We start from the raw sequence: 26,836 nt of genomic DNA on the forward strand, positions 1-26,836 counted from the left end.
TTATAGTTAAATATATATTTATTTGGTTACCATTGACAAAAATAAAGCCACTTCTATGGATATACAAAATTAGTACCCTTTTACTTTTTTTCTTTTCATGTTTCTTTTGGCATTTTTACCAAGTTTATGATTTTTAAATAATATAATGTTTGGATTATGGTTTTTCTTTGATCAATAACTATTTTGACCTTGTTGGTTTTGCCTACATTTAAAACTGTATTTGAATTTATTCGATGCTTAAATGTTTTCATGTCTATGTCATGACCTTCCTGTTCCTGAATATTACACTTTAACCACCTCCTGGCTGCCTGAATAATAGGCTTCAGTGTTTGTTTGTTTGTTTTTTCTTAAGGAAGGACAGATAGGATGTAACCTTGCATCTTTCTCCTGTCCTCACATATTATCAGGAAAATCTCTAGGTTAGAGAATTGTTCAATTTGAACATTCTCCATCAGATTTATGGAAATATTTATCATTTTTAAGACTTAATTTTGTACGGTAGATACAACTGAGACCAGTTGATATTTTTCTTTTTGAATTTCTGTTTTATTTTTAAATAAGCACTTATAGAATTATTTATTTATCCTTGACATTAAGAAATGACTTTAGGAAATACCTAAAAGGTGGTGTTTCCAGTTTTCCTTGGAATTCAGTGAAATATTTATTTATTTTTACCCCAGGACTGTTTTCCTTTCTCGATTGTCTTTTAATGATGCTTCTTTTGCATTTTTCTGCTATTTTTCTTAGAAGCCCTATTATCTGTATACATATCTAATGTCTCTCATGTTTGCAGCCTGGCACTGATCATCATTTTCATTTCTTGTCTTTTCCATTTAGCTTCAGGGAAAGCTTCACACATTCTCCTTTTCACAGGATAAATTCAATTTTCTCCTTTTTCATATCTTTTTTATTGCTTCTGAAACCATTTTAAATCCCTTACTTTTAATACTGCCGTATCTTCTTCCATCTTAGTCTTATTTCATTATAAAATAACAAGGGTCCTGCATTTTCTTGATTAGCGAGAGCATAGAAGTTATTCTGTGTAAAATATACATCAGTATTCTGTGGTAACCACCCTTCAAAGCTTTGCTGTTCCTGTCTCTTCAGTGCCCTATCAAATGCCCTTCTTTGATTTTGCAGTTTTTATTTATGAAACAAACATTTTATGCTCCTTCTGTTTTTCATCTGTATTTGCCTTCTCTCTAGCTGTCCTTGAATGAGGGTAGCCTCTAGTGCATTGGCATCCTGACACAGTGGGGTGGCTTCCTGTTCTTTCCATTTGGTTTCCACTTGCTCTTGATAGAGCTGCACATGAAACGTCCACCTGGAAGGGCGCTGGCCCTACATTCCCATATCGGTGATGCAGCAGCCTGAGCAGCATGGGGGTGTGTTGGCTTTCCTGGTATTCTCAGACCATTGTTGTACTCTCCCTTCTCTCAATTTGGTACAGCTGCTACACTGGGGGCCAGTGTCCCGTAAGTCATTTTGCTTTGGCTTGGACTCAGTCCACAGTGACGCCGTGTCATACCTCCTGTTCCACATCAGCAAGAGGCCCTGATTCTGGGGTTTTCTACACAGTGTGGTCCAACTCACTCCTGAGTCTTTCAATTCAGCTGATTACAAATGTTGTCAGCAGCCAGCATCAGGAACGTTACCCAGTGTGGGGCATTCCTGGGATACAGTGGCCTTTGCTCTTAGAAATATCAGGGTAGTTCCACCAGGCTATCATCTTCTTTTATGATGTCATGCTTAGAGATGCTAGATTTAGCCAACAACAATTCAGGGTGCCCAGTAACATTTGGATTTCAGATAAACAACAAATTTTGTTCTTGTTTTTAATTATAAGCATGCCCCATGCAACATTTCTGTCAATTAGAAATGGAAACATAACTGGGTTTCCTGTATGTTGTATCTGGCAACCCTCACCATGCTGTATTTTCTGCATGAGGCATTGGTATCCCATTTAATTTCTCAGGAATTCTCCCAGGCCAGGGTGTGCAATTTGCACTGAATATTTAACACAGACACAGATTTTTATTTATTACCATATTCCCTTAGTTACTGCTTTTGAGTCCACTCAGGGGAAATTTTAAAGGTCTGTGCTCAAATCACCGTCTTTCTCAGGTTTCATAAAAGTATTATTTAGGGGAAATTATGTTTTCAAAATGGTAAATTAATAGAAAATCTCTATGAGGTCACTGCGTTGCTTAACGATGGGAACATGTCACTTTCTTTCAAATAAGCATATAAAGTCACAGCACCAAAATCAAATGTAATTTTTTTTTCTTAATGGGTTATTAAGTGAGATTTACCACGTGCAACTTCTTTGTTATTTGATACCTTGCTCTTTTTTTAATGTGGAATTGGTGCTCGTAGGTTATAATAGCCACCCCCGTGGGGATTTGAGGTTAATTAGTTTTCCTTCTTAATCTATTCTGTGCATGGTGGAACATTCTTTTTTGAATTTTGTTTTTAAAAAAAAAGACAGAAAAAGGAAATAACACTAGCTTTAGGTCAACTTGGAGCATTTTTAAGCAATAAACATGTAGGTCAGATACTAGGCTAAAAGACAAATAGGCTCTTCGTGGAATGAAGCTTAGAAATGACTTCCCTTTGAATGATGCCGGTGGCGTTCCCCTGGTTGCTTTCCCAAATAAAGTCAGAGGACCCACAGCCATTGACCTTGGAATATGTAATTAGTTGCCCAGTTTAGTTTGGTGTACTCAAATAGGGGTCAGATGTTCCAACAGGAAAGTTCACAGAGCCTCGGTGTCTGGTATTAATGTTTGACTATCTATAACCTGGCTATTTGGCTTCAGCAGTGTCTACAATGAATGACAGGCTGGTGTGATGACAACCCAAGTGGTGCCAAGCTGCATTTATAAGAATCAGGGTGTCTGTGAGTCTGTTTCTGTTTTGTAAATAAGTTCATTTGTATCATTTTTTAAAACGTATTTACAGAACCAAAACAGATTTACAGATCTCGAAAACAAACTTACGGTTACCAAAGGGGAAACGTGGGGTGGGGAAAGGGATAAATTGGGAGCTTGGAATGAACATCTACACACTACTATATATAAGACAGATAACCAACAAGGACCTACTGTGTAGCACAGGGAACTCTACTCAGCATTCTGTGATCACCTAAATGGGAAAAGAATCTGAAAAAGGATGGATACATGTATATGTATAACTGAATCACTTTGCAGTACACCTGAAACTAACCCAACATTGTAAGTCAACTGTACTCCAATGACATTAAAAAAGAAAAAAAAAAGAATCAGGGGGCACTGTGTGATGGATGTAGGTCTTTTATCACCAAGATTACATGGAGCTCTTCATGGGATAAAAGGATGGAAGATTCTAATTATAGAGTGATAGTAATGGAGGAGACAGCATATAAAATCCTGATGTAAAAATATAATCTGCTTTTTGTAATATTGGAAGCATAATTCATTTGTTGATTCATTCATTTTTCAAATATTTACTGAGAAACTAGTATTTGTCGGGTGCTCTTCTAAGGACTATGAATAAAACAGAGAAAAGGCTCATATGTCATCTCTACTCACTTGCACATAACCCACTGGGGCATGAAGGGAATTACAGAAGAGCATGAAGTCCTGTGATAAGGAAGTATGGGATCTACAGAAGGACATCGATGGTGCATATAAATGCAGAATCATGCAGTCAAAGGAGGCATTCCATTTATGACACAGCCTGAACAGTCACAGGAGTGTAGCCAGCAAGGTGGGGGAGGGGAGGTGGTACCCAGAGAGGGGATGAAGGAGAAAGCTTCAACCCTGAGCATGAGCATGAAACCCACTGCCTGTGCTTCAGTTTCACGAAAATCTCACGTGATGATACACGTTTATTGAAAATATAAATCCTGAGGGATTTCCAGAATGTTAAGAAAAATATAGTCCTGATAAAGTAATGAGGTCTCTTGTGAGGTCTATGATATTCTGATGTTTGACAAAGAAATTCTGATGTATTAGGTTGAATCATATGAAATCGCCGCTTGGGTGAATTGAAACTGCTCAGATACTGGAAGTTTCAAATGGTTCAGGGCCATAGACACCTTCGTTGCTGAACTGGGGCGCTCAGCCTGGGCTGAGTTGGGTGATGCCATGGAATTGAGGGAGCCCTTCCCTCGGGGCTGTCCATCAACTCAGGATGAGTGTATGTCAAGCTGGCTTCTTGTCCAGAAGCAGGATGGACCACAGCTGAGCATCCTGCACTGTTAGAACTGGATGGGGGCCTCCATACTCTGGTTGGTGCCCTCCTACTTCATTCAGACCAGTCCAGGAGAGGCAGAGAGGCTCAGTGACTTGCCTGTTCTCTCTCGAGATCTGTGCAGCAAAGCCACAGTCAAGACCCCTTTCTCTGAGTCCTTTGCTTCCTCCTCTGTTCACAGACAACAGCCAAGAGGGTTCCAGGCTCATGTAGGCGTCGTGCATCCCAAAGTGTGCTCACGTGAGCCACTGAAACAGTTTGGCCTGATGAATGTCAGGGCTTCAGTTGCTTTTACTGCAGAAGAACCAGTGATACTTACAGGGCGACTAATGAGAAGGGCTTCAGATAACTTGTGGAGCTTTGCCTAGAAAGTCAGTGATCCCAGAGCCAATAATTTCCATTTCTAAAGCCTGTTAAGTTGGTTCTTGAATTATGTAATTTCTGTGTCTGTGTTTTTCTTCCAGAATATAAGGCACGATGTAAAAATAACATTTTGGAATGTTCCCCCTGAGGGAGGGATATGCTTAGTAAGGAAAAAAAAAAAAAAAAAAGAATGCTTTCTGTGCATTGGGGTCCACATAGCTTTTACGAAGGATGAGTGATGGGATCCCTTTGGTTCTTGGGTTCTAGGGACACATGGACCTGACCAGACGTGGTCAGCCCATCTCATCTGTGGAGGTTTCCTCGTAGCATGATCCTTCCGAGGTCTTTTCTCTCCATCTCTCAGCTTAACCCCCAGGAAAGTGTGTGATATCCAAGTGATATGTGATTGCCCACCTTAATGCTCTTTATCATTTCACGATGGTCATTATGTCCTTACGTGCGGCGGGTGTATCTGGTGGAACATAAAATAGTATTGGGTGGAATATGGACACAGCCTCAAACCACATGCTGAGAGGTCATTTTCGTTTCCAGTCTTGGTCCATCTGGTTGAGTTCACGGGAATGCCCTTCTCTGTTGGATGCCAGCACATTCTTAAGACCTTTCTCATGAGGATCTCTCCCTTTAACGAAAAGAGAACAAGTCTTGGGCATAACCCATCGCCTCCTAAAGGCACCAGGACCGCTAGCTGAAAATTAAAGGCATGATTTGAAATTTATTTATTTGCACACTTAGCTTCTATGCATGGCCAGTGATGCCTGTTGTCTACTCCAGTGGCATCAATTTTTTTAAAGAAATATATTTCCTATAAGATGAGTTGATTTAAGTAAGGCCTTTTGAGTAAAGAATTGCGTAATTAGTGCAAAGACAAGGCAGTCCTTATAAAGGGGGGGAGAGGTGCAAAGAGATCTGAAATATCGGTACCCTTGCCCTGGAGTCTCTAACCCCTGAACCCCGATTCATCCCGACAGTGGTGGCGAGCCGCGGCATCCTGGAAAGCATCCAGAGGTTCTCCTTGCTGCCCACCTACCTCCCTGTGACCTACCACATCCACCATGCGGACGTGTCCTTCTTCCTGAAGGAAGCCAACCAGGACATCATGAGAAACTCCAGTCTGCAGTCGCGCGTGGAGTCCTTTCTGATTTACAAATCCAAGAGGTTCCCCGTCCTGAATGCCAGCTATGGGCCTTTTGCCATCGAGCAGGTGGTCCCCCAGGACTTGATGCTGCCTTCCAGCCCGTTTGGATTCACCAGCACGTTTTCCCTCAACTGGAAGCTGAAAGCGCACATCCTGCGGGACAAGGTCTCCCTGAGCCGGCCCCGGGTGCAGGTGCTGTTCCACGTGGTGGGCAGGGACTGGGATGACGCCGGCCCCGCGCAGAGGCTGCCCTGCCTGCGGGTGTTCGCCTTCCGGGAGACCAGGGAGGTGAGGAGCAGCTGCCGGCTGCAGGGGGCCCTGGGGCTGTGCGTGGCGCAGCTGGAGCTCCCGGCCGCCTGGTTCGGGCCCCCCACGGTGGTGGCCGGGAGGAAGAAGTTGCCCGAGCCCCGCGAGGGCAGCCCCGTGGAGCTCTACTACGCCCTGCAGCCCGGGGACGAGCGCGGAGACTGTGCCAGGAGAGCCGGAGGGATGCGGCCGGGCCGCAGCGACATCGATGAGTCGGGGCCTCCCTTGCAGAGGATCGGGAGCGTTTTTCTTTACCAGACCCCGAGCCGGCCGCCCCTGAGAGAGCTGCGTTTGGACAACCACGTGGCCGTGCAGTACGTGCCAAAGACGGTCAGGCAGGGAGATGTGCTGACGTTTCCCGTCTCCATCTCCAAAAACTCCACCGAGGACCGCTTCACGCTGAGGTGAGTTCATTGGGAGTATCTCCCTGTAGCATCTCCAAGGTCAGAGGGTGCTTCTGGGAACCCCGTCTATTTGATCCGGAGAGCTGTGTTAGCGCTGTCCGGGGTAGAAACATCCTTCCAGGTTTTACAGACTCCGTGTTCACTGTCAAATCAAGAGACCAGCTGGATCTCTCCGGGTTGGCAGCTGGGCGGTGAAGACCTTCTCATTCATAGGTTTTCCGGGCCATCCCAGAAAAGCCGGGAGGAGGCTAACCTGCCTGTGCCCTGGCTCAGGCGGTTCTCAGCAGGTTTTAGGATAAATGGCTCACAGTTGAAATCAGCCTGCAAATGGGATGGCGACAGTTGTGGGGTAGGGTAGGGGATGCAGCTCTGCCAACTCAAAATCTCTTCCAAACGTGTGAGTTCTAAGTGCGCTCTATGGTACCAACCTCAAAGTTATTTTATTTCTCTCTGGAAATAGAGCTTAGTGCTCAAAATATAAAAGAACAAAAAGTGTGAAGGCCATCCAGTAGAATTCGTTGAGTGTCTTATATAAGAATATACCAAAGACGAGACATTTAAAGTGAGTACTGTGAGCTTTAGGAAAAACAATGAGTGCATTTTCTCTTTGGAATGTAGTATGGGAGGGAAGCTACTTGCCTTGGTTTGACTGGATTTTCATAACAGTTTTTTGGTTCGTTTGTTTTAAACACAGATGAGTCTGATTATAACAGCTATTTGGTATAAGTGTTGTTAGGTCACTAAATATGTCCTGACATTGCTACATACTCCAGAAACTTGATCTGAAGTGCCATGTAATCAAATTTGTTTATGACCTCTGAACATATTAGTGTTAGTGGACATGGCACACATTTATATGTTGGTTTTTAAAGTACATCCAGTAATGACCAACCCTTTTGTCCCTCTCCCATTCTTTCTTTCTTTTTTTTTTAACTTCTTTCTTTCTGTGTTTGTTAAGGGGTGGGTGAGTTTAAGAAAGGAGTCATTCTTTTGCTTATACTTTGCACATTTCAGTTTTGTTGATTGTGAGCTAGTGCTGGGAATTCCCTTTTAATCTCAACTGAAGAAACAGAAACCAATAGATGGCATTAACCTCATGACTGAACTTGGCTGATTGTTGGAAGGTAAAACCTTTGGCTGGGGTTGGAGGTGCATCTGGGGATTAAGCACAGGGATTTAGGGTACATAAACACATCTGTGGGTATGAGCCCTCATGATCTCTCCCTTCTGTTCTTCAGAAATCAGACCTAGATTGAGCTGGTCATGGGCCCTCTGGCTGGTGTGCTAGTTCTGTGCTTGGTTTTCTCAGGCTCAACAGTCTTATATAATATTCTTCGTGGAGATGGCTGTTTATATAGAGAAATATTTTGCTGATGGAAACTCAAGGTTTTGAATAAGGGGAAATCACATGACTTCATATTCCGACATTTTTTCTGTTTGCCAACTACTGATTGTTGATTTCCTGGACCCTGATTTACGAACCAGAATCTCTTAAAGTTTTAACTCTCCAGGAGATGATATCCACATCGGTTTTTTTGGGAATCGGTTATATATGTAGAATTAAATTTCACAAATAGCTGTGCATCCAGCCACAATCCACTGCCTACTAAGGTGTTCCTCTGAGTCCTGAGGGCTGTCTTGTCATCGGCAAGCTGCGACATGGAGAAATTTGCTCCCGGGCTACATAATCTAAAGGTTCCAAGTCTTCGCAGATTCAGAAAGAAGCATCTTTGAAGCATCTAGATTGGGTGGCTCCACTTACAAGTCAAAAGATTGGAAAATTTTGGATGTAGAGCCAAAGTGTATGTGTTCAGAGTCCATCAATTAGAAAGGTGTTTTAAAAAATCAGTTTTCTAGTTAAGACAATAGTAAATCAGTAAATATTTCATGAATGTGTGTTTAAGTTGGTAAAGTGGCACACTTTCCATCTTGTTAAAGGCTGGCATTAATAATGTGTCTGTTGAATACTTAACATGCTCTAATTAGCAATGAGTCTTATCTGTTTATGAAAACAGCTGACGGGAAACCTGGATCTGGTAATGTCATTAGCCTTTAGTCGGAATTGTCATAATTAGAAAATAATAAAACTGTGTATCTTTTTTAATGAAGCCAATTTGACACTCGTTTAGCATAGCTTCCAAATATTTAGAATTAGCATGGGCCTGCTCTATCTGGCCATCTGCTGTAAATAACCCTGAAGGATCCAGCCAAGTATCCTTGAGTGCTTTCCTCAGCAATGGTGACTTGTTTCTAGACTCAGCCGTGACAATGCTAATGAGATCCAGAGCTGGGCTAATGTTTTGTAGATCAGCTGTCAGCAGGACTTCCCTCACCACTTAAGGATGGCCAGGGTGGAGGGGGGACCAAATTACCTGTGCCTCCAACAAGACTCCTGCTGTAGACACTGTTTGACCACCTACTGCCACCTTCCTGTCACTTCTGCACCTGTGATCTCTGGGTGACTGTGGCTACACACAGGGGCTCAGCTTCCATTCTGGGAAACAAGTTTTGTCATGCAAATTATCCGTAAGGGCAATTTACAAAAATAGCTGGGAGGGTGCATGTGTGTGCATTAACCATTGCACAGAGGAAAACCGGGATGGGGCTGTTTGTCATCTTAGAAGTTCTGTTCTCTCCTGGAGCTCGAGTCTTCCAAAGCAGACCTCCACAAAGGAAGAAAAGCAAAACGCGTTTGTTCTTTAGACGTCTAAGGATCCCTTTTAATTTCAGAGAATGTTTTCCTTCCAGTGGACAACAGAAGCATCCCACAGCACTTGTACCCTTTCTTGCATGTTCTCACCACCCCATCTCCTTTCCTTCCCCGACAGAGAGCTAATGTCAGAAGCATCCTAGGTCTCTCATCACCTGATTATGTGTCCGGAGAATCAAAGGCCTCGAAAGCTCTTTCTTGCTCATCTTTTCCCACCTATTTTTTGGTTGCTTCTTCCCACAGGAAGTCAATTTCAAAGGAGTCTCGTTGTCAGATCTGAATGTGAGCCTGAAGCCAGATATTTGCAGAGCATTAGTTTGGTTCCCTGATACTCCAGGAAATGCAGGTGGAAAGGTCCAGAGCAGAGGCATGGCACTCAGATGCCTGGGTGCTTTTCTCAAAATCAGAGATATGCTTAGATTGGTTAAATGAATGAATGAATGGGCATATTGTTAATTATTAACCAATACATATACTTTGCTGAAGTCTTTACAGTTTTACATGCTAAATACTCAAGAGTTTGTTAAGAATCTCATGCCCAGACTGTGGTCAGACCTAAGGCCATCTCCGAATAAGGCATTATTACCAAGCAGATATTCTTGCAAAGATAAGAGTTGTAAACAAAAGAGAAAGAGAATAAAGTAAGAATATTTGACAAGGGACAAAGTGGGCCTGGGGTTGATAAGCCTCAAAACATATTCTTTGGTGGTTTGGGAATCTCAATTGTTAGAAATAATATGTGGTGGTTTGAGGTGGTTTGGCCCTGAACTTGATTCACTTGAATGATGTAGCTTTTGAACCTACCTTGGACCAGGAAAAGATCTCTCCTTATTCTATTTCAGATAAACTATGCCCTGGTGTAGCCAGTAATATTCTTAGCTGCAGGCCATAAATCCCAGCCTGCTAATCTAAGAAAATAAACACATGAAAGGTTAGTTGGATGTATATTTTGGGTCTCAAGAATTAATAAGCCACGGGGGCACTAGCCTTGGCAATGCACAGGGTGGGAGGGGGAGGACGCCCCTGGTGTAGATGCAACAGCCTTTTTGCTCAGCACCCCTCCCCGGCCCGGCACAATGAATCCCTTCAGAAGTTCCTTCTGTTCTTACTATAATCAAAGGTGCAAAGACTCTTGGGAAGCTCCCAGTGGCTCACATACCTACTTGCTGTCTGTGCCCGGGGTAGGAGAGGGAGCTGGTGTGTAGTGGGTTTTTTTTTTTTTTTAATTTTTGTTTTGTATTGATTGGAGTGTAGTTGGCTTGCGGTGTTGTGTTGGTTTCGGATGTGCAGTGGGATGGCTCAGTTGTGCATATGCATGTGTCTAGTCTTTCTTGGATTCTTTTCCCATATGGGTTGTTGTAGAATATTGAGTGGAGTTCCCTGTGCTGTACAGTAGGTCCTTGTTGATTATGTAGTGGTTTTATAGGCCAAAAAAAAGGGACTTCAGGCAAAGGGGACAGCACATGTAAAGGCACAAAGACGTCAGGTGTATCTCTGTGCTCTTTTTTATTCCCCCATCATCTTGAAATAAAAGCCAATTGGGATTTTCAAGAACAAACAAACGAAAAATGCCATTTTCATTGCATTGGATCAAGAACACGTACTCCCACCCTGACTTAATCACTGTTGATGTGAAATTTGGTCGCTGGCTGGGGTGGTATTTCTCGGGTTTTTCGTCTGTAAAGTTGCTTTTTTCTGCACTCCCTATACTGTATTTTCCAGAAGGAAGTGATGATCCACAGCTCACAATTACGGAATTACACTCTGCCTCCTTGTGGGTGGTATATTTATGTAAATTTTTTTGGAATCCTGCAGGTGAAATGTGTTTATTCTCCCTCATGTATTTTTTTATTCAACCATTCATTTATTTCAGTAAGGGCATCTGGATATTTACTTTACAGTTTGGGTTATAATCCAAAAGAGTAGACATGTCTCAGCCTTTGGCTATTGACATTTGGATCAGATGACATTTTGTTGTGAGGGGCAGTCCGGTCTGTACATTGTAGGACGGTTAGCAGTGTCCCTGGCCTCAGCGCACTGTATACACAGCCCCGAATTTTGATCCCCCAAGATGGGTACAGCTCTTTCCTAACGTCCCCTTGGGGATAAAATCGCCCCTGCAAGTGAAAAACCATGATTGTGGTTGTCGGGAAAAAATTCAGCTCTTAATGCAGAGGGAGGTTCCCAGTTTAGAATGAAGGTAACCCTGGGTAGAGTCCAACTTTTCTGGAAAATCCCTTAAGTTGTACCTGCTACACGTTTTTACTTCCTCTTGAGTGCGTGCTGCAGGAGGGCAGAAACTTTGGTCTGCTCGCCGCCCTTTCCTCGTTTCTCATGCACTACCTGGCCCGCCCTGGACACCCGTCAACGACTGGGGGATCGAATGGCTGTCACTGGTTCCATGAGTCCACTCCATGTACCTTCTGTTAAGGGAGGGGCCAGAGAGCAGGTTCTTCTGTTAGACTTGAGGTGAAAGGGTTAGTCTATTTCAAGGCCATATAATATATACAAGATGACAAGGGTCGGGTGCAGCCGTATTAGGGTACTTGTGCTGTAAGAGGGACCCGGAGCTGAGATGAGCTGAGGCCACTGCTTCCAGTGGTGACTGCTCCTAAGATCCTCTGGCCCCAGCACTGGTCTGGGGTGAAGCCTTGGTGTTAGTATTTTGTTTAGTAACAAAAATACCCATGAAACTAAATGCCTGCACATGAGTTTCTTTAAGTAGTTTATCCGTCTATTATTACAGTTCATATACCTTAAGGTAATGGAAATCTAAAGCTATACTGTGAACAGATTTTTAAAAATGTTCTTCAATCTTTTTCATGATCTCTTTTGTTATTGTTGTTTTTAATTGATGTATAGTTGATTTACAATATTGTGTCTGGTGTTAGTCTTTTGAAAAAGGTGTCCAAGAGATTCGGACTTGCAGCTGGAGTTGGGGGCCATTGGGTTCATGTCATTCTTCTTGCTCTCCTGGGCTACGCTTATTGAGTTGATTGGTCAAGTTAGAAATTTAACTATTTAAACCGCCTTCTCTCTCTGTCTCTCTCTCTCTCTCTCAGTCCCCTGTGCCCTCCACCCTGTATAATTGAGTCCCATTGTCTAATGCATGTATGTGCAAACTCCACTGTGTAACAATACACACAGCCTTTCTGTACACAACTTCACAGGCTTCACACACTTCAAGCTGTTAATCCATAGTGGCCTCCAACTCAAGAATCCCTTCATCACCTGACAGCTATGGTTCCTTTCTAGCGATACATTTTTTGACCAAGGTTGACAGCTCTGATCCTCTTGGGGGAAGAGAAGAAAGGAGGAAGGTACCAACGGTGGCACCAGCTGTGCTCCCAGATTGGTACTGGGAAAGTTTCCTGAGGTTTCACTGAATCTCTTTCCCAGGTTCTACTGGGAGGCTTGTCTCATGAGCAAGAGAACTTGACTTTGGCCAACTTGGCAGGGCTGGGAGTTCTAGAAGATAATGGAAGGATTTCCTTCTTTTTTATGGCTGGATAATGTCCATTGTGTATATACATCACATTTTCTTTATCCATTCACCCACTACGGACACTCAGGTAGTTTCCGTGTCTTGACTATGACGAATAATGCTGCAGTGGACAGCAGAGAGCAGATAACCTCTCTGAGAGAGTGATTTCTATGTTTTCTGCAACAACATGGATGAACCTCAAGGGCATTATGTCCAGTGAGATAAGTCAGAGAAAGACACATTCTGTATACTATTGCTTATATGTGGAGCCTGACAAAAGCTCGCAGATACAGAGACCAGATGGATGGCTGCCAGTGGCTTGAGGGGGAGGGGGAAAGGGAAGATGTGGATCCAGGGGTCCCAACTTGCAGTTTTAAGATGAAGAGGTTCTGGGGATCGAAGTCTTGCATCCAAAGCTCTCTGTGATCTTCTTTGGCTATGCCAGCTTCTGGGCATTGCTGTTTATACTCTGTAACCTTGAGCTGACCTTCACCTCTGTGTAAGGACCTTATCACATCCCCTGCATGGTAGACCCACCTGACAGTCTCCTTTTCAACCAGACTGAAAGCCACTGGAGGGAAAGGCTGGGTTCACTAGTGTATCACGGCTGTACCCAGCTGATTGCTCTGACGGCTGGTGTGAATTTGGGTCTGCAAATCTGGGTGAGCAAAAGTAGATACATGTTGGGTGAGAACACTCAGCCATTTCAGGGTGTTATGGCCTCTCCCTGCCCCCAGGCACATTTCTGTGGTCTGGGGTGGAAAGGCGTGGGGAGATGGTAGAGGATTATACAATGCCAGGTGGGGAGGAGTTGGGGATGGGTTTCGGTCTTTGGTGTCATCTGTTCATTCATTTGGTATCCATGGAGATTCCATTTCCAGGGTGGTCTTTGGTTGGCTGGCCACAGAGGCTGTTGAGGGAATGTCTTCATATCCTTCTCCCAGCACCTTCAGATGTGACTTCTCTGTACCTCTTCTGGGTTACTCGTGGGAACACAGGAATGATGTGCTGGGTCCAGGAAGTTTGGGGAGATAGCTGAATATAATAATAATGGTAATAATAATAGCCAGCAGTTATTAAGTATCTATTTGTGTCTGACACTGTTCTCAGTGCTTAAAATGTTTTTCACACATATAATCCTCAGAACAACCCCACGAAGTAGGTGCTTTTATCACCTGTGTTTTCCAGAACTGGACACAGAAACACAAGAGGTGAATAACTTGACAGACGCCCTAGAGCTCATGACACATTTACTTTGAGGTCCGGAGAACTCGCCCTCACTGACCTATATCCCAGAACCCATGTTTTGGAAAATCCCTCTCCATCAATGCGAGGCAGGAAGGTAGACACCGATACTCCTAAATCTCATTCTTTTTAAAAGCACTTAAGAGAATGAATTACCTGAAACATTTCCCTTATTGAGGAGACGTTTCTTGAGTGTGAAGCTTGGTGCCAGGGATGTAACAGCAAATAAGAGACACGGACCCAGCCCTGTACTGAGTAGTCGGTGCTGTGAGAGAGACCATGGGGGATCTGTTTGGCAGGATAAGATACCAACTTAAGACAGTGTTTTGGAGCATAGACAGTTGAAGATGAGTCCGCCATCATGAGCATCTGTCAGGCTTACAAGTCACTGCAGAGTAAAGAGCTCCGAAGGATGCTAGTTGGATTATTGTGGGCCCTTCCAGGCACTTCGGACACTGATAATTATCACGAGGAATGGCAATTTCAGATCCAGGGGGCAGACCTCTTGGAGACCACATGGGTTTATGAGGAAGGGCACAGGGCATGGATCCAGGACCACGGGCACCTATCTTGGCATCCTCACTGCCTGTGCACCCTTGGGAAGGTCATCGAAGGTCACTGAGCCTCAGTCTCTGGGCTCTTACCTTTCCAGGTGTTGATGGTGTAAACGAAAGACGACAGGTGAGCCTTGAGCAGGTTGCGTGGCTCCAGATCAGGCATTTAGGAAATAACCAATCAACCAAGGGATGTGTCAGTTATCAGCTGAAATGCAAACAGATGACTTCGGGTCACTTCACACTGAGCAGTGTCAATTAATTCTGAAAGAGGGCCATGTTAACACAAGGCGCAGGTCACCTCCGACTTAAACGATGAAGAAGAAACAAACGAAGGAGCATGTTCAAAGCTGCTGAAGAGGCATTTTCTTGGATCACTTAGGAAAGCGACTGACTCAGCACCTGCTGGTAGGAGACAGGAGAGCGGACCCAGATGTCAGAATTCTCTCTCCCAATTTTGAAGGTATGCAAGTAAATTGATTTTTTAAAATCCAGCAAAAATCATTCCGGCATCAACACACAAACAAAGGCCTGGGGAAGGCATCAGCTCGAGAGTAAGACAGAAATCAGCTGAGTGACGTAGGTGCAAAAATCAACGTAGTGCATCTGACCACAAGTGTGCAGTTTCCCCTCCTTCAAAGCCTCTTTGAAAGAGAGATGACACCTGAACTTGGATGCTCTTCCCCACCTCTTGCCCCTTGAGTCTGGCTTCAGTGTATTGCTTTCCAGGTAGAATATAGCGGAAGTGAGGATCTGGAACTTCTGAGGCTAGACACTCTTAAGAAGCTGTGACTTTCCACCTAGGTGTCTGGGAACACTTGCTTTTAGAGCCCAGAGCCTCCTGTAAGAAGTCCAGCTCGTCTTCTGGGAGATCCCATGAGAAGCTCTGAAGCTCCATAGTGGGGGGGACCTGGTGATCCCCATCTTCTAAGCATTCGTGTCCAGGCCCCAGACACATGCATGAAGCTGTCTTGGCCACTGTAGGTCAGCTAGCCGACAATTTAGTACCACCAGAGAACCGCAGCAATTCCAGGTGGAGGAGACACATCTCACAGCTGAGCCCTGCTCAGATTCCTGGTACATAAAAAGTGATGTATAACAAAATGGTGGTGTTCTACAGCACTAAGTTTTAGGGTAGTTTGTTAGCTGCAGTAGTAAGTCATTAGCAATCATAGAAAATTTCGCCAGTAAGCTGTACTTGCGAAAGGACAGAGGTGATGCACTGAGGCTGCTTGCTCTGCAGTTTACAGCTCACCCTTCTCCTGCTCTGCTGTGACTCTCAGTAGGTCCCCCTCTGTAACCTGCGTTTCCCAGATGCCCTACGCTATCCAGATCTGGCCTCTGGTGGGTCCGGCCAATGGGACCCAATGGCAGGAATCTTGTGGCCGGGAAGATGGGAGAAGTCGGGATAGTTTTCTCTCTTGCTCCCCGGTCCCTGCTCAGGCCAGAAAGCTCATCCATCTGTGGTTCCAGCTCCCGCCAGGCAGCCTGTGCCATGGCTCCAAATCCTACAGGGAGACTTTGCCGTTGGCCTCTTAGGATCCCCCCTCCTTGCTTTGTCCTTCTGACCCGAGGAGAAAAGACTTCCTGCAGTTATTTATATCAGGGCTGCATCACCATCATCTAGTTGTTCTGTCAGCAATTTCAGCCCCTCTGTAACCAGTCCTCTGTATGAAAGCCCTTCTGGTCAGTTATCTGCGGTGGTTTCTGTTCCCTGACTTGACCCTGTGGGTGTAGCTGTTTGAAAAGATAATCTTTACGAAAGCAGAATATCTTCTCCGGTCAACTCCGTATTGTACCAGAAGCAGAGACAATCATGAAGGTTTGTCAGTTGTGTCAGCCCCAGCTGGGAGCAAAGGCAGAAGGGTCGTAAGCAATTGCAGAAATGAATTTACCCAAACAGAAAACATCATAAATATGATAACCACTTTGGGAAGAGCCAGAGGCAGAAGACAGAGAACACAGAGGAGCAAGATCATCTTTTTTCCTCTTCAGGCTGTGAACTCCTTATGCAAATGTGAAAAATCAGGGTTTGTATGTCTTTTCTGTTCCCATTTTGGGCAGTGGAAGGATTGTTGATGATAAAAGAGATCACATCCAGGGCTGCTTGTCTTTATCAAAAGCAAGGATCCCAGACCCAGAGCGGAATTGGAGGTGTAATCTGAAGCCCAAGGTTATTCCAAGCAGATGGAAGAAATACAATACTGACCCTCTCTCCCTTTCCGTTTTCCCATCTCAACACACACAGCGTTGAGTGGACTCAGGCACAGAGCATCTGAAAAACTGCATAAAGGGGGAACAGGTCCTAATTCCATCCATCAAAGCCCTGCCTGAACTCTCCTCCTCTCTCCGTGACCCCAGGCTGTTGAAAACTCAGGTGTTGGTGTATATTTTATAAGATAACACATGTTGTGTAAAACTCATGCATGTTCTATCCACACAAATAGAAGACCTGGGTGTGGATCAGAGTTGTCCAAGTTGGGCATGAATCAGATTACAGGAGAAATGGCAGTTCATCTATGTAAATATATCGCAGAAGGGAAGAGAAGAAAGAAGGAAAAAGAAAAGGAAGGAAGGAAGGAGGGAGGGAGGGAGGGAGGAAGGAAATATAACTACATAAAAGAGAGGAAGAATTTATTTGGGAAGAAACATAAACCAAAAGTAATGCTTTTCTGTGAGTTTTAAATAGGTAGAAATTTTTTTTAAAAGAACATGAACTTCATAAATGAAGAGTTAAAATATAAAAAGGAAATCATGACAAAGATAATAAGGTAGACCAAAGAGCTAATACATGAATTGAAGATCCAAACTGTGCAAAATAGAAATTAAAAACAAGGAACAGGATAGACATAGTTTAAAGAGGAATTATTGGCATATATAGAAAAGATGGAGATAATCTTGGTGAGTGCTGGGGAAATGCAAAGATTGAAAAAATTGGGGGGCTTCCCTGGTGGTTCAGTGGTTAAGAACCCATGTGCCAATGCAGGGGACACGGGTTTGAGCCCTGGTCTGGGAAGATCCCACATGCCGCAGAGCAGCTAAGCCCGGGCCCCACAACTACTGAGCCTGCGCTCTAGAGCCCGTGCGCCACAACTATTGAAGCCCGCGTGCCTAGAGCCTGTGCTCCGCAGCAAGAGAAACCACTGCAATGAGAAGCCCTTGCACCGCAACAAAGAGTAACCCCCACTTGCCGCAACTAGAGAAAGCCTGTGTGCAGCAACGAAGACCCAATGCAGCCAAAAATAAATAAATAAAATAAATAAATTTATATAAAAAAAGAATTTGGGAGAAGAGAAGAAAGTTAATCCAATATAAGGATGATTACTGTCCTAGAGCCAAGAATTCCACAAAATGAACCAAAAAAATTTATTCACAAATACATTTTTTCCTAAAACTAAGGAATAGTTAAATCTGTAGATCTGAAGGTATTCTGTGTTACAGAAAAAAATGAGTAATGAAAATCAATGCCAAGACATATCCTAATTATGAAATTTCAATGATATTGCTAATTAGCTAATCATTCAGGTAGAACAATTATTCACAAAAAACTGAAGAAATAGGATATGCCATGTTCAGAGATAGAAGAGTGTACAGTTCCCCCCCATATTAATCTGTAGAGTCAATGCAATTCCAATCCAATGCAAATCAACTTCTTGACAAGTTGATTTTTAAATTTATATGAAGATCAAATGGTCAAGAATAGGTGGGACACTAAAGAGAAGAAAAATATAGATGGGTTATTTGAAAGTCATAGATAATCAAACAGTGTGATAGTGGAACACAATAGGTATATAGGATAATGAACAGAAAAAGGAGATTTTGTGTAAGGGAACTACAATTGCAGATCAGTGAGAAGGGATGCATTTTTCAGGAATGACACTGAGACATTGAATATCCAAATGAGAAAAAAAGGAATCAGATCTCTTAGACATCAATTTCAGATCAATTTGGTATTCAAGGGAAAAAAAGAAATCAATGCAGAAGAAAATACTAAAGGATATCTTTACAAGCTCTGGGAGGAAAGGGTTTCTTTAAACAAGACACCAAAACAATGACCACAAAGGAAAAATTAATACAGTTGACTATATTTTAAAAGAAGTACTTTTTTATATCAAAAGCCATAATTTGGGGGAAGGTATTTATAACACATCAAGACCAACAAAGAATTAGGATGCAGAATATATAAAGAATGCCTATAGTTCATTAAGAAAAATAATCAAAAAGAAAAATGGGTAAAAAATATGAGCAGACATTTCACAGAAGAAAAAACACAAAGTAGCCAATAAATAGAAAAGATACTCCATCTCATTAGAAATCAGAGAACAACTTAAAACTATTATACATTTCAATTTCATATCCACCAGGTTGCCAGAAGTCAGGCAGCCTGATAATACCACAAGTTGTAGAGAATGAGGAACAAAGGAAACCTTCATTTATTCCTGGTGGGCAAAATTGGTGCCGCCTTTGTAGGAAATACACCCAGCAGTGTCGAAGATATGCATACACTATGATCCGCAATTTCCACTTCTAAAGTATAGAATCTAGAGAAACTCTTGTATTTGTTTACCAGAAGGCATACATAAATATTCATAGCAGTGCTGTTTTAATAGCAAAAAACTGGAAATGTCCCAAACGACCTTTGGGAGGATAATGGATAAATAAATGTTGACATATTCCTACAATGGAATCCTATACATTCATGAAATTGATTCAATTACATCCCTATGGGTAATCTCTGATATAAAATATTTAATTGAAAGATTCAGAAAAATACATTTATGCAAAGATTAAAAATTAGGCATACATTAACAACAAAGTATTCGTGGATGATGGATATATACATTCATTTAGGTAAAACTATAAAAAATGACAAGGAGATGAACACAAAATTTAGAATAATAGTTCTCAGTGGGGAGAATGAGGATATTAATGGGAAGAAATATGCAGGGGGCTTCAAAGATACTGGGTATATATATGTTTTTTTTTTTTTTTTTTTTTTCGGTACGCGGGCCTCTCACTGTTGTGGCCTCTCCCGTTGCGGAGCACAGGCTCCGGACACACAGGCTCAGTGGCCATGGCTCACGGGCCCAGCCGCTCTGCGGCATGTGGGATCTTCCCGGACCGGGGCACGAACCCGTGTCCCCTGCAAGGGCAGGCGGACTCTCAACCACTGTGCCACCAGGGAAGCCCCGATACTGGGTATATTCTAGTTCGTAACCTGGGCACTAGTACAAGAGTGTTTACTATTGTCTTTTAAACTGTTCATTTGTGATATATATTCTTTTCTTTATACTACATATATCTAATTTCAATTAATGCTTTATATATACTTATGTACGTGTCTGTGTATGTGAGTGATACTTGCCGGATTTCAAAATGTTTTGTAAGGAAAAAGTGAGTCACTTGTCATTTACCAGGGGAAGAAATTCAGGCTGTTTGTAGACTTTTCCGCAGTAACATTCCACACTGTTCAATGCAGAAGATAATAGGGCAATATCTGCAGATCACTGAAGTGCTCATTAAAGGGATATTGGTTATTTTACATTAGCATAATACTATTCACAGAAAACTATATAGCTTTTGTGATATGAAAGTTTTCCAAAACATTAGGTGAGAAAAGTGAGGGCTAAAGAAGGGATAGTGTAGATGGATAGAAAGGCAGATAGATAGATGATCGATAGATGATGATGATGATGATGATGATGATGAAGAAGGTAGATAGATAGATAGATAGATAGATATAGAGGATGGATGGATGGTTGGATGGATGGATGGATGGATGGAAGGATGGATGGATGGATGGATGGATGGAAGGATGGATGGATGGATGGATGGATGGATGGAAGGATGGATGGATGGATGGATGGATGGATGGAAGGATGGATAGGTAGGTAGGTAGATACACAGATACAAAGATACATGGATAAGTGGTTACCTGGATGGGTGGATGGGTGGATGACTGACGGCTATCGATACATAGATACATAGATATTGGTATGTCTTACTTAAGTATTACATCTCAAGCAGGGTCCCTCCCTTCCCACCATCATCTTGCTTTAAATATGTTCTTTAATAGAACTTACCACTGCTTGGAATTCAGCTGTTTGGGTCATTGTGCTTTGACTGTTTTGGTCTCCTCCCTCTGTGAGCTCCACGTGAGCAGACCTCTTTCCTTTCTTGCACGTGCTCAAAACCCCAGTGCAGTGTCTGACACATAGTCGATCCCCATATGTCTCAGGGGATCGAGTGCTTTGATTAATGTAAAGCCAAAGACCATGATGAATTTAAAAGCGCGAAAAGATTCTCTGTGTGTTGGTAGAGCCCAGCTTTGCTGATGTGGAAACGGGACGACCTTTTATCTCTGGTCCTGCATCTCAGACTCTGTGGTTAAGTTTTTCCCAGCTCTTATCCTAAGGCAGGATTTCTCAACCCCAGCACCACTGACTGCACTGGATACTTCTTTGCTGTGTCTCTGTGTGGGGATGAGGAGGGGGGCACTGCTCTAAGACATGTAGGATTTCGAGCAGCATCCCTGTCCTCTACCAACTGGTAGGCCTCCTTCTCCTTCAGTTGTGATCTACAGATGTCTCCAGCCCTTGCCAGATGTCTCCTCAGGGTCCAGATCATCCTTGGCTGAGACCATTATTATTATCCCAAGGAAACTTTTCCTTCTTGTTTATCACGGAATGACATATTAGTTGAATTCCAGACTGCCTTTCTCACCTACACAATAATCTTCAAAGAAGTTTATAGCCATCCTCTCACTGATTCTTTGACTCGTCAGGATTTACATTCTTCTACCATAATCACCTCGTGTTTTCTAGGCATTTCTCGTTACTTACTGGTAGACAATCTCATGTGGCTCTGAAGACCAGCATATTACCACTTTCTACATACTGTTGAAAGAAAACAAAAGAAGCGGAGGAAACTATTTGTTGAGGTCCAAAACTTACCTGCTAAAAGCAACCAGAATATAAGAGAGTAATATTGATGGTGGTGTCATAAAATCCAGCACCACATTCCATGTGGAAAATTCCCCCAGAATGGATGGGGTTTAGGATTAAAATGTAAAGTAAATGTGGAGTTAAGAATTCGGTCTGGGAGTATCTTTTAAACCAAGAATTAATCAAACAAGAGAATCGCTGTGCTACTGCAGACATGATTTGTTGGGAAAAGATGTCTGAAAATCGGGTTACTTTGGTGAAACTGAATACACATTCTCAGAAGAAAGTAAAGTTTCTGACATTATCTACCTAAGTAAAATCAAAGTGCATGAAAAGCCGCCTTTTCTTAAGGCGGATCTATCCATTTTCTTCGCCAGAAGGGACAACCCGTGGCAGGGCTGCCTGGATTTCCAGCATGCTTCTCAGAAAATGCGCCCTTTCCAAAGCTGATTTCAGTTCCTTGATGCCTTCAAATTAGCACCTGATGCCCTTTTCCATTGGTTTGAGGAAGATTTATTTTAATTCTGCTTTTCAGACTCTCGACTATATTAACAGCAAAGAATACTCAGGGGGGCTTATCTTTCAGACAAGTACAAATGGAGAGGATCTCGGATGCACAGATTTGAGGCTTCCCCTGTCATCCGCTGTCTGCCGGCGGGAGTTTTCTCTGTGCTGGGCTGTTGGGGTGACGGTACTCAGGCCTAAAATTAGGTCTTTTCTCCTTACAGACCTGTGTCACCTTGGAAAAGGGGTAAAATCCATTGTTTACAGTAGGTTCCCTCATTTTAGGTAAGTTTCATCTTAGAGAAGGAACTGGCCTATTTCTGCTCTGTTGAGCCTTTGAATCAGAAACTTAAGGAATTCTCAGATTGGAAAAGAGCAAAGGTTTGATTGTTTTTTGCTGGAGAAATAGGACATTGCCTCTTGGCTTCGTTAGAGTCTGGAAACAGATCCTAAAAGTGCAGACTTAGAAGCTGTCAGTTGTTTACTCCCTGCCTCTTGCAGGGATGCCAGCATAATTCCAATACCAGGTGGTCTGGATTGAATGAGTCCAGGCTTTTTCTCAGTCCAGGGTCTTTGGCTTCTTTGAATTTTTTTTTTAAGAGATACTAATTTATTTTTTATTTTGTGGCCACGCTGCACGGCTTGTGGTATCTTAGTTCCCCGACCAGGGGTCAAACCTGTGCCCCCTGCAGTGGAAGCTCAGAGTCCTGACCACTGGACGGCCAGGGAAGTACCATCTTTAGATTCCTTTTAAGCAGCAGTGCTTATATACGACCAGAGGAAACAGACATTATTTTTTTCAAAATTTAAAACCGTTTTATTATTGAAATTTCCAAACATGTATGAAAGTAGAAAGCATGAAATAATGAACCTCCAGGAACCAGTTGCCCAGATCCATCAGTTACCAACTCTGACCACTTTTGTGTCATTCTTCCCTCTCACCAACATTTCTTAAGAATCGGCTTTAAAGACAGTGTGCTAAGTGAAAGAAGCCAGCCACAAAAGGCCACCTGTTGTGTGCTTCCATTGCTGTGATATTCTGGAAAAGGCAAAGTATAGGGATGGAAAATTGGTCAGTGGTTGCTAGGGATTGAGAGAAGAGACATCTTGAGTACAAAAGGAAACACAAGGGAGGTTTAGAGGGTGAGGAAACTTCTGTCTCTTGATTGTGTGGGTGGTTACCTGAATCAGTACAGGTCTGAAAGCTCATAGAAACAGACAGCAAAATATTTATACATATATACAGACATACAGATATACATGCATGTAGATTGCATGATCACATGGCTCTATCAGATTGTCAGATCTCAACAAACGTGTCAAATGGATGGATTTAATTGTATGAAACTATCAATCTTTAACTCCATATTTCTTGTTAATTTAACACTGACCTTGCTGCCGTCAGCCTCAACCCAGATGGTCTCTTTTTGTTTCTTCTCAAGTATACAGGCTCTGGTTAGCTTTGGTTACCTAAATCATGGCCTTTCTCTTTGTGTTAGTTAGAGTAGGTATCTCCAGATGCTGTAACAAGCCAACCACTACATCTCAGATACGTGTGTGTATCTTGCTCACACAGAGTTCAGAGTTCATTAGGGAGCTTCCATGGAGGATGTGGGGACTGAGGCTCCCCTGAGGCTCTGCCATCCTATAGGACTTGAAGTCCTTCACTTCCAGTCAGTAGGCAGGAAGTGAGTGTGGAGGGTCATGTAGGGAGTTTGGACCATCCTGGAAATGGACACCATTTTGCCCAGATGCTGTTGGCCAGATGCCACTGGTCACGTGGTTAGCATTACTCAGAGGCCGTGAAAACATGAGACCTGGCCACGTGCTCAGATGATGCTGGTTTGGTCCATGGCCATCTCTCTCACATCCCTCATGATTTTATTCTTGGTCTTCAAAGGTAGATAACATGGCACTTTCCCCTTAATCACTGTTTACCTCTTTTGCATTTTCCCCCCATTATCATGTCATTACTATGAGGTAGGAATTCTATCACTAGAGCAACCTGGAGTTGGGAAGTACATCCTGACATTCAAAATGCTTTACATTTCCTTTTACTTTAACCCTTCATCTTCTGTGGTCTGATCCCCACTGTTCTGTTGTCTACTCTTAGGCTTGTGATTTAGAGGAATGCAAGCCATGCAGCGCTGTTGTTTTGCTACCTTGCTTTTCCATCTCTTTTCTTCCAGGTCAGATGAGCTACGGTCTCTCCTAAATTTACAAATGAACTCTTTGTATTTGTTTCAGTAGTTAAGGGTGCCTGTCCTCTTACCCTACACCATGGACTGCCCTTCTGATCCATCAGTACCTCCACTCAGAATTGTGTCTTTGTTTCCTTGGGGATTTCCTCTCCCCCGTGACCTTACTCAGTTACTCCTGTGATCATGCTTGGTTCCCCACCCTTGCTCCAGACTGTTTCAACACTTCAGCCCCACTATCGTATCTTTTCCATATAGCCTTTCCTTACCACGTCAGCCAGCTCTGTTTTCTCACTTTCTCACACTCCCATTGGTATTTATCAATCTGCTACATTCTTTAATTAACTTAAATAGCTGGTCTTGTGATTTCTGACAGTGATGATAAAGCCTTCCCTGGCCAGAGTCCTAGATATATTTGCTTCTTCTTATCCAAGAACGCACTCACCTTAATTTATTGGGGTGCATATTTTTTCATGGAAACTTTTTTTAAATTGAAGAGTAGTTGATTTACAATGTTATGTTAGTTTCAGGTGTACAGCAAAGTGATTCAGTATATATATATATATATATATATATATATATATATATATATATATATATATATATATATATATATATAATTTCTTTTCCATTATGGTTTATTACAGAATATTGAATATAGTGGAAACTCATTCTCGATTTGACATTGGAAACCTATTGGAAACAACTAATTCACCAGGGGTTGGAGCACATCTATTTCACAAATTGAGATCCACCAGTGATCTTAAGTTGCTTGTCTTCCCCCCAAAGTAATACAAGTTCCTGAATATGAAAAGTGTTTCCCACGTGGCTTCTTTCCTCTGGCTGTCAGTGTTTACTCTTCTTTTGCCTCTGCTTGGGATATTCTGAAACAATAGTTTTTATATATTATCTCAATGTTTTCCTTGTTTTCGTTTCCTCTCTCTTTTGCCAAAAGAAATTTTTAGCACCTCCTCACTCCAATGAGAAGGAAACATCAGAAGGAGTTCCAAGATTTTTTAACAAAAGCTTCCAAATTCCATTTTTTTTTTTTTTTTGCTTTGGCAAATGAGGAAGAAATATTGTACAGACTCTGGCCAAATGTCAACACGTGTGTCTTCCCAATATTCCCCGAGCTCTCGGCTTCCCCCCGGCTCAAACCCCAGTTCAGATTTTTGGTGGCACCATGGGAAGGACTTCTGAGCTATTGTTTCCATAGTGTGCCTAAGAGAGAAATGAGGGTTTTTTTTTCCTGTGGAAGAAGAATTAAAATAGAATATACTTCATATAAAAAGAGAAAGTGATTGAAGGCCCCTCAAGACTTCCCAAGTTCAATTCGGGTGGTTCTCAAATACAGAAGAAAGGCATCGAATATGAGTTTTGCAGATTTTTTCAAAATGTGCTAAAACAGATTAGTGCCTTGAAGTTCTTAATTATTAGGCAATAAATCAAAATGTATTTGAATGTTTCCTATATGCCTATCACAGTGTGAAAAATACATGTTATAGGTATATGTATATAAAAGGTGGTCATGTATATATATATATATATATATATATATATATGTACATGTTATATGGAAAAAATGGTAATAAAAATAATCTCTACCCATAGAGATGCTCATATCTTAGAAAGTCTACAAACCCCATGAAACTGTTTGCAAATGACTCGGCAAATGATGACGTGTTGTGTTCAACTATTCTGTGTCTGAAAGAGGTCAATATTTTAAATAGAATATTAAAACATAGGGGGTTTGGGATTGACATATACACACTGTTATATTTGATAGGTAACCAACAAGGACCTACTGTATAGCACAGGGAACTCTGCTCAATATTGTGTAATAACCTAAAGGGGAAAAGAACTTGAAAAAGAATAGATACATGTGTATGTATAAGTGAATCACTTTGCTGTACACCTGAAACTAACATGACATTGTTAATGACCTATACTTCAATGTAAAATAAAAATTAAAAAAAACCCAAACCAACCAAACAAAAAATATAACATAAGTCCCTTTCTGAATCCCTCTGCTTTCTGCTTCTAATTTTCCATGAGAACCACGATTTGCTGCCTTTTGCCCTATTTCATCTTGCATGTGCTCTGGTTTCCTGCCTTTCTCTCATATCTGTCAGGCAGATACTGAGCCCTGCTTGCATCACTCTGAGGACTGCACATTCCATGAAAGACAGAGGTATCTCCCAAGGCTGATAGATCTACACATCCCTCTGGTTCTTAGTTTTCTACCTGGGTTAGATTTCGGTCATCCCATTCTTGGAGCGTCACTGCTATTGTGTGGTCGTAGGAAATCTCCACACCTCGGATTGCCCATCAGCCAAGCTGGAGGCACCACTGGTAAGTGTGGAAGAGGGTAGCGTTTGGGACCTACCCCGTGCCTGTTCTTACACAGAAGCTGCGGGAGTCTTTGCAGGTAGCAAGTGCTAACTGTATTTCTTTTCTTTTTTTCTTAGCAAAGTATAGTTAATTTACAATGTCATGCCAGTCTCTGCCATACAGCAGAGTGGCCCAGTTACACACATATAGACATTCTTCTCCATGATGGTTTATCCCAAGAGATTGGATATTGTTCCCTGTGCTCTGCAGTAGGACCTTGTTGTTTATCCATCCTAAATGTAATAGTTTGCATCTGCCAACCCCAAACTTCCACTCCATCCCTCCCCCACCCCCTCCCCCTTGGCAACCGCAAATCTGATCTCTATGGCTGTGAGTCTGTTTCT

General features: G+C 42.5%; 1 protein-coding gene across 1 annotated transcript in view; it reads left to right on the forward strand.

Moving 5' to 3' along the window:
• The window catches only part of TMEM132D (transmembrane protein 132D), a 632,768-nt gene that overhangs the window by 153,026 nt on the left and 452,906 nt on the right, over positions 1-26,836 (forward strand). Inside the window, exon 2 of the mRNA XM_060119302.1 lies at positions 5,586-6,462. Within this exon, the coding sequence (XP_059975285.1) occupies positions 5,586-6,462 (877 nt within the window). The remainder of the gene's footprint in view (positions 1-5,585; positions 6,463-26,836) is intronic.

This window comes from Mesoplodon densirostris, chromosome 15 (assembly GCF_025265405.1).
Source record: "Mesoplodon densirostris isolate mMesDen1 chromosome 15, mMesDen1 primary haplotype, whole genome shotgun sequence".
Lineage (NCBI taxonomy): Eukaryota > Metazoa > Chordata > Mammalia > Artiodactyla > Ziphiidae > Mesoplodon > Mesoplodon densirostris.